Source organism: Pistacia vera, unplaced genomic scaffold, assembly GCF_008641045.1.
Source record: "Pistacia vera cultivar Batoury unplaced genomic scaffold, PisVer_v2 Contig300, whole genome shotgun sequence".
NCBI lineage: Eukaryota > Viridiplantae > Streptophyta > Magnoliopsida > Sapindales > Anacardiaceae > Pistacia > Pistacia vera.
Window position 1 is genome coordinate 758,281 of NW_022196114.1, and position 8,426 is coordinate 766,706.

Consider the following 8,426-nt stretch of genomic DNA (forward strand, 5'->3'; position numbering starts at 1 on the left):
AAAAGTCTCTCAAGTGATGGAAAAGGGCCGAGCAACCATTTCCATTGAACTCTGGATCCACGCTCTTCACTCGAACCATTCCGTTGATAACAAGTTCCTTGAGAAGGGAAGGTCCCCCACAGAAGGCAAGGAATACAATTGCCACAATTCTCGAATCTTAGACTCTTTAGTTTTGTGAAAGAGGAATTTCCTATCCATTTGAATTTTGTACCCTCATAGCCAATGACACTGAGCTCTGTCAAGTTTTGGTGAGTTTGTAGCAACTCCAGCACTTGTGCTTGAGATTCTACCCGCGCCGAAGTTTCGGTACACAAGTCCATTCCAAAAGAACACATTCAGGTTCTGCTTACCATTCAAGTCTGCCTCCTTGGCGTCATTAGCATCGTGTACATTCTCTAATCCGAATGTGAAGCCTCTCCTTAGATGGGTTAAGGCTTCAATTCTTCTAACCCAGAGCCAACGTCTTTGCCCAAAACATACTTAGGAATGTTTGGAGCTGGTTAATTTTCCAATCCTGCGAGGCATATGCTCCAATAAATTTACTCTGAAAAGGTTGAGATGCCGCAGACTGACAAGGTTCCCCATATCTGTACACTTGTCCTTAGAATAGCCCAACCCTCTAGCAAAAGTGATTGTAAATTGTACAGACTACCAACTGATTCAGGCAAACTCATCTCAGTGTAAACAGATCAAGGTACCGTAGATGCTTCAAATCTCCAATGTCATTGGTAGCTCTTCGACACAGTATTTATGCAAGATAATACCCTTAAACGCTGTGTTTCTGCAACTCTGATAAAAAAATTAAGAGTGACAGAAGGGAACCTAGCAGATTCTGATTTATAAAATAAAAGGACTTACGGCTGGCGTCAGAGGAATCTTCTCGTTTCACCGTGAGTGGTAAGAAAGTTCGAAATGTTTGACACATTGGAGGCTTCAAGCTTTTCCATGCCATCCATGGCCTCCAGTTTATGATAAATGACGAAGATTATCAAAAACCAAAATTGATTGTCACCCCTCGTGCATATCCTCCATTCTCAAGTATGTTTTTCCAGCAGCCCATTGAGCAAGATCATGGATAGGTCATGCATCACAAACAATGCATTGGAGTCGGATTTTTCGAAAAATGATCTCGACTTTAACTCACGAAAGTATTTGCAGCCCAAGTTTTCCAGTTTGTTCACACCATTTTCACTTTGCAAGAAACCCTCAGCCATCCATAATAAAACCATCTTCTGCTCTTGAAATTCATAACCCTTGTGAATAACGAAGTATGCGAAACACTTGTTTAAATGTGGGGGAAATGATAGTAACTTACTTTGAGAGCTGGTCATAATGTCACCTTCCTCTTCCGATATATCCCATATTTTGCTATTTAGAACATCTCTCCAATCATTGACATCATATTTACCACGTAATAAGCCACCAAGAGTTTTGGCTGCCAAAGGCAATCCATCACACTTTTTAACCATCTTCTCGCCAATTTCTTTTAAGTCTTGATCATGCTCACTAAAATCTTTTGTTCCCAACGAGTGTTGAGTAAAAACTTGCAAACAATCATGATCTGACAATTTTGCCAATGAGTACCCTGCACCAGTTTTTATTATCGATGAAACACCTTCCATTCGAGTTGTAACAACAATCTTACTTCCTGGTGAATAGGCTTCAAATGGACTATATAGAACGGTCCAATCATTATAATTCTGCGTCCAAACATCATCCAAAACAAGCAAAAACTTCTTACCAGAGAGTTCTCTTTTCAGTTTGATTTGAAGCCGGTTTAGATCATTAAAATGGAGGCTAAAAATATTGCTATCATCCTGCTCAGGAACAATGGAGTTTAAAATTTTTTTTGTCACTCTAGTTACATCAAAATCGTCGGAAACATAAATCCATACTTGGAGATCAAAATGATTCACTATTCTGACATCATTGTAAACAAGTTGAGCGAGTGTGGTCTTGCCCAACCCTCCCATCCCAGTGATAGGAATAACAGAGACTCCATCATCATCAGTACATGAATCACCACTCAGCAATAATTCAACTATTGCCTCCTCATCCTTTTCCCTACCATACACTTTGGCTTCATTAACCAAAGAGGTGGTGGGCAGTCTTTCCCTGACTTTCTTTGACCTCCCCCCCGAATTCTCTCTCAACTCCAGGTTATTTTTTTCAGTTACAGTAATTTGCAATCTGGTATCGATCTCCTTTATTTTGGACCTCATCATGTTATTGAACTTAACAGATCGTGGACTGAAGCTGGTGAAGAAACTAGGAATGAGTTTTCGTACCATACTGGTGGTGGCTTGAGTTTGAGGTTCAAGCAACAACTTCCTACGCAGAGCTTCAGTAGCAAACTCATCCAGGATGTCTTCCACGTCATAGGCCAAGTCCTGGAGTTCACCGAGCCAGATTCTAACCAAACGACTCGTCATCTGCTTCTCCTCTGCGTCGTCAAGCACGGCATGAATCTTCACCAATGTCTTTTCCCACTTCTTGAGATCAGCCTGGATTTTCTCTTGGAGACCAAACTGCACAAATACCTCAGAAACCAACTTTTCTATCAGCATGTCAACAGTGACAGACAGAATTGCCTCCCCAATGATCGACATAGTACTGCCTTTGGTGAGACTAAGAATTATGGAGAACCGAAGTATGGAGAAAATCTGTAGAAAGTTACAATGAAGGAAGGAAGTTAGCCAAATGGACTTCGACCATGAAATTTACAAGCAAGGTTACTCCTTTTCCAGTTGCTTATCTTGTAAGCAAAGTATAGAGAATATTTATTGCTTTTGGGGATTTGGGCAACCCTCCCAATGTTGTCAAGGCTTTTATAGTATCAAGGAATCCTATCATTTATGTTATGCCTGGAAAAGTAGGGCTGACGCAAAAGTCCTATCAGTATGGGTGGTCAAAACTTAAGAAAGTTCTACAACCGCTCAGATGCGGCCACGTCGTGTGATAACGTGAGCGGTATGTTCTTGCCAGTGTAGTAGGTGTATATCAGGTTGGCAAATGGTTGGAAACGAACCACGTGTCCAATCCCTGCACGAGTTGAGAAAATCACGCAGGTAGGTTAGCAATGGGATGCAGAGATGGATTTGCACGATATCTATCCCACTCGCATATTTAGTAATCATTACCCTGATTCATCCCACTATAAATGAAGGACTTCTCTCTCATTTGTGGGATTGGTTAATTTCTCTCTAGAAAAGCTTATTTGTGGGATTGGCTAATTTCTCTCTAGAAAAGCTTACTCTCTCTCTCTCTCTCTCTCTCTCTCTCTCTCTTGTATTCTCAAAGCTAAAACTCAGCTCGCTAAACGCGACCCGACTGTACTCATTAATACAATATCAGTGGACGTAGGATTCGCCTTGCGAGCATCCGAACCACTTTAAACGTTGTTCTTCTCTCTTTATTCAATTAAACATTTCTATAATCACGTGTGACTTCTGAGCCCGCTCAGCATTTCTCACGTGCGAATAGTTGGTGTCAAAATCAAGCATCAACAGTTTGGCGCCAGAAGGAGGGCCTAATTTAGTATCTGTTCTTCATCAGGAGAATCTCTGACTAATCGGTCCCATAACAGCAAGTGGCTCGCGGTTTCGAATCTGAGCGAACCACCTATGGCAATGAAGAAATCCCCCAGGTACAGGAGGACACTTCTCCCAAAGTGCCCCGAGCCGAGCAAAATGAAATGGGAGATATCCCTTCAAGCTCATGACTTGATCCAGCCATTATAAGTTACCTAGAGAGGTTCAACAATACTCTTCAAACGGTCAGCCAGAGGCTGGACCGATTGGATCGGGTCGTACCACCCAAATCAAATGAGGTAGTACAACCACAAAAAACGCCTGCAAGTCATGCGAAAGCGTGGAAAAGGGCAAAAGCCTATATCGTGCGCACTGCAGCGCGTCAAAGAAAGGGAAAGCAAGTGGCGCACGGCGGACCTAAAGGCCCCGAGGGACTGGCAAACACCGATTCCACCCCGAGCAGAATACCCGTAGCATTGCGACTCGATGACATGTCACGACCCGAGCCGTCCCTTGCCACGTCGCATGAGCACTCCCACAAAAGTGCAAGGCGGGGAGATTCCTATAATCGCCAAAATGACGACTTTGATCGTCATCGTGCGGGAGATTGCCACCGTCTGCAGGTCGGTTCGTACCACCACGGAGGTCAAGAAAGTTCCTTGAACCATTCAATGTCATCATACGACTCTAGCCAGAGTGTGTCGAGATTGGTCAAAACTGCTGGCCAAGGCGAGGAGGAATCTGATCTATGGTCTCTCCTCAACTGCAACCGTAAGGGTCGAACCCATGTTACGGAAAGTGATCCGCCAATAGCTCCACTACCTCAGATTGAGGAGTTACAGTGAGCTCTAGATCAGCTAAAGGCTCAGTGAAATGAGCAAGAGCAGGTCACAGAGGCGTCTCCTTTTTCTCCGGCAGTATTAACCGCTCCTCTCCCGTCGAAATTCAGAATGCCCGACATGAGAGCATTCGATGGGAATTCTGATTCGCATGATCATTTGTACGAGTTCAACGACCTCATGGAACTCCACCAAGTCTTTGACTTAGCAAAATGTCGTTACTTCGCTGTAACTCTTACCTCTCATGCCAAGCGATGGTTTAGGTCGCTCCCAACAAGATCGATCAGCTCGTGGCCCTAGATGAGCTCGACATTCCTAAGACACTTCTAAGCAAACAAGAAGTTCTCAATGCCCCTGAGCTACCTTAGCAACATAAGGCAAGAGAGGGATGAGCCCTTCTAATCTTATATTGACAAGTTCCACAAGGAGCTCTATAAAGTAGCTCACACTCCCGAAGAGTCTGTTTGGACTCTTATCATCGCGGGAATTCATCCATAGACGGATTTGTGGAAGGAGCTACAATCTGAGGACAAAGTTTCCCTCACCCGCTTCTACAACCTTACGGAAAAGTATCTCCTCATTGAAAACTCTGTGGCGACGCTCAACCGCCACGACCCTAGTTCTTCGGGCAATGCTCCCTGATCGAGAGGAGAACAGGAAGGCTGATCGTAGATGAGTTAATGATGATCAGCGGAAAGGAAAGAAGCAGCGATATAAGCCCAAGAAATCTTATGCCCTAGTTCCTCGTTGTGATCGCGACAAGAGCCAATATACCCCTCTGAATGCCTCAGTCTTGACTATCCTTGATAAGTCAGAAGAGGCTAGTCTACTCGAAGAGCCCGAACCAATGAAAAATCTCCTCTCAGCCAGAAGCAGTAAAAAATATTGTCGCTATCACCGGGATAACGGGCACCACACCGATGAATATCGGGTCTTCAAGCAAGCAATTGAGCACCTCATTAAACAGGGGCACTTTAAAGAGTACGTCGATGACTCTACTCCCGTTTGGGAGAAAAATCAAAAGGAACTAGGCAATAAGCGTCGTGGTCACAAGGGTCTATATAGTATAGGGATCATCTTTGGGGGACTGCACCTCACGGGGAATTCGCGAGGTGCCCATGAAAGGTATGCTTGCGCGGCCCGTCATGACCCCATAAGTGTGATGAGCATGACACCTCGACCAGCAAAGGTTCGCAGAAAGGAGGAAATCACCTTCTATGAGAAAGACGCAGTACGATTGCATCATCCCCATGACGATGCTCTCGTCATCACGCTCGAAATAGGGCAGTGTGAGGTTCACCGAATGCTGGTGGACAATGAAAGCGTCGTGAACATCTTGTTCCAGTGAGCTTTCGAAATGATGAAACTGGATGAGGCCGATTTGAAGCCTGCCTCTATCCCTCTATATGGTTTCACCAGGGATCACCTAATCCCCAAGGGAACGATCTCACTCCTGGTCACATTGGGTGACACCAATGAGGTGACTAAAATTACTGAGTTCTTAGTGGTGGACTGTCTGTCCGCTTTCAATGGCACCATAGGACAACCTTTACTAAAAAACTTCAAAGCAATCACCTCGATCTACCATTTAAAAATGAAGTTCCCCACCCCCATGGGGATAGGGGAAGTAAGTGGATCTCAACGTGCATCTCGCGACTACTATGTAAAGGCAGTGCAGATGGTGTGCAAGGGAAAAGACAGTCCACTTGGCATCCCTGAGCAGGCAATGGCGATCAGTCGGATCGAACCATAGCCTGGTCCAACTGAGGATAACATGGATCCTCGTATCTGAGAATGCTTATTTAGTGGGCCGATTGAGGACCTATCTGAAGTGTCAATCGATCAGAGCAAGTCGAGCTAAGCCGAGTGTTGAGAATTGGAAGTAATCTCAACCCCCAGCTCGCTAACAACCTGACCAACTTCCTCAAGGAAAATATCTACGTGTTCGCATGGACTCATGCCGACATGGTCAGGATCAGCCCGAGTATCATTTGCCATGCCCTAAATATCGATAGTGAGGTCAGGTCGTTCTGCCAAAAGAGAAAAGCAATGGATCCAAAGCGATATGCTGCCTTGAAAGTTAAGGTAGATAATGTCCTCCTAAACGAATCCATCCAGGAAGCACTCTACCTGAGTTGGGTTGCCAACCCGATTTTGGTAAAAAAGCCCAACGGCAAATGGCAAACTTGCGTTGACTTCACTGACCTCAACAAAACCTGTCCGAAAGACAGCTTTCCCTTGCCAAGAATCTACTAGCTTGTTGATGCCACCTCCAGGCACGAGCTTCTGAGTTTTATGGACGCCTACTCGGGATAAATCAGATTTTGATGTACGCGTCGGACGAAGAGCATACCTCCTTTGTTACAAATTGGGGGCTATATTGCTACAAGGTTATGCCCTTAAGCCTAAAAATACTACTGTAAATAGTTAGAAAGCGACCTCGTGTCCACATGTGTAATATTGGTGAGGTACGAAAAATTATAAGTGCTCACGAATGGATAAGGAAACGATCTCTTTATTTATTTGTAAAATAAAAATAAGTACATGTTTGCGAGCATAGAAACAACAATAAAAAGCAGAAGCCATCACTGGCCATCATCCCCAGGCCCCGGAGGTGCGACCTCGGTATCCCCAGGTTGGTCGTCAAACACCTGGTCGGCCGCTGGTTCCCACGAGATGTACTTCAAATGCTCATCTTCCGAATCAGGCCCTTGACCTTCCTCCTCGTCATCAGCCCTCGCCATGGAAGTGATGATCCTCTGGTAGTCGTCCGAGAGGTCAGTGAAGTCTATGTTGGGATTCTTTGGCCAAGGGCATAGATGGACTGGATCAACCAGTCGACAACCCTCCTTTCAATCTCCAACTCTTGTCGCTTCATCTCTTTGGTTAGCGAAATGACACGACCCTGGGAGAATTGGAGTTCAGCCTCGAGTGCCCACCTCTACTTTTCGGTGGTTTCCCACAAATGTGCTCTATCCTGCTCTGCTAGCAAGGCTCGCTCGGAGTTCGTTCATAGCTCTAGCTCTTTCTCGCTAGCCTCTTTGGTGAGTCTGGCCACTGTACTTTGGAGCTCTTTAACCTCATCTCCTCTCTTCTCCAACTCGGCCTTCTGGAAATCCACCGTGTGAAGCATAGCGTTCCTCTCAAATAAATATTGGTTCGCCTAGACGGTGGATAGGTTCTTCTTTGCTTGTGCGACTTTTAAGTCCCGCTTAAGCCGCACGTTCTCTTCTCTCAGCTCGACTAGCCCTCAACTGCCCCTAACAAAGTCTTCTGTTGGGCCAGGTGCATAGCGAGCAGAGACTGCAAAGCGAAAAGGGCAAAGGGTTAAATTCTTTTCCATTAAAAAGTAAGGAAATGTAAGAAAGTCCTCGACGAGGACAAACCATTTTACCTAACTTTGATGCTGGAAGGTCGTGGCACTCCAACAGGGTGAACATCACTGGCTGCAAATGCTCTGGGAATTGCCCCATGGAGTCCAACACGGGAGTGCCTATTCCGACCATAGGTGGCACCTCGCCCGCTGGTTCCTTGCTCGCTCTCCTCCCGGGATCTGCGACTTCCTCTTGCCTTATTGGCAGACCCTCAAGGGCAATGGTGATGCCGGTTGTGCCCTTGGGAGGTCCTCTCGAGCGAAAGGCCTGGTAAGGCTGTGACCTCCCGGGCTGAATGCCCAAACCCTCCGACTCGGACTCTGACTCTGACTCTGACTCTGACTCTTCAGCCCGAAGCTGTTTCCTNAAAATAATAAATAAATCAAAAAGAAAAAAGAAAAATAACATGTGATGAAAGATAGCATTAGTGGATGTAATCAATTAAAATTTGATTATGCAATGCCCCCTTAATTTTTAATTAATTATGTTTTGGCTATTGATCAACATCAATGTAGAAATTGACAAGAGGTAACCAGCCAGCACGTTTGGTAGATCATTTGGTCGGTGAACAAAGCCTCAGCCTCCACGTACGAAATCAATATAACTAAAATAAAGACACCCCTCCTGTTCCCGTTCCGAGTCTGAGTAATGACGTTACCCGATGAAATTACAAATACACCCTC

General features: G+C 45.2%; 2 protein-coding genes across 2 annotated transcripts; one reads left to right on the plus strand and one right to left on the minus strand.

Moving 5' to 3' along the window:
• Window positions 1–1,034: 1,034 nt before the first annotated feature.
• On the minus strand, window positions 1,035–2,003 carry LOC116135526 (putative disease resistance RPP13-like protein 1). Its single transcript, XM_031421235.1, has one exon. It carries the CDS (start codon window positions 1,971–1,973, stop codon window positions 1,035–1,037), a length of 939 nt encoding a protein of 312 aa, XP_031277095.1. The 5' UTR covers window positions 1,974–2,003.
• A 3,213-nt stretch (window positions 2,004–5,216) lies between these two features.
• Window positions 5,217–5,717, plus strand: LOC116135527. Its single transcript, XM_031421236.1, has one exon. The coding sequence runs from the start codon at window positions 5,217–5,219 to the stop codon at window positions 5,715–5,717; it is 501 nt and encodes a 166-aa protein (XP_031277096.1).
• The last annotated feature ends 2,709 nt before the right edge of the window (window positions 5,718–8,426 follow it).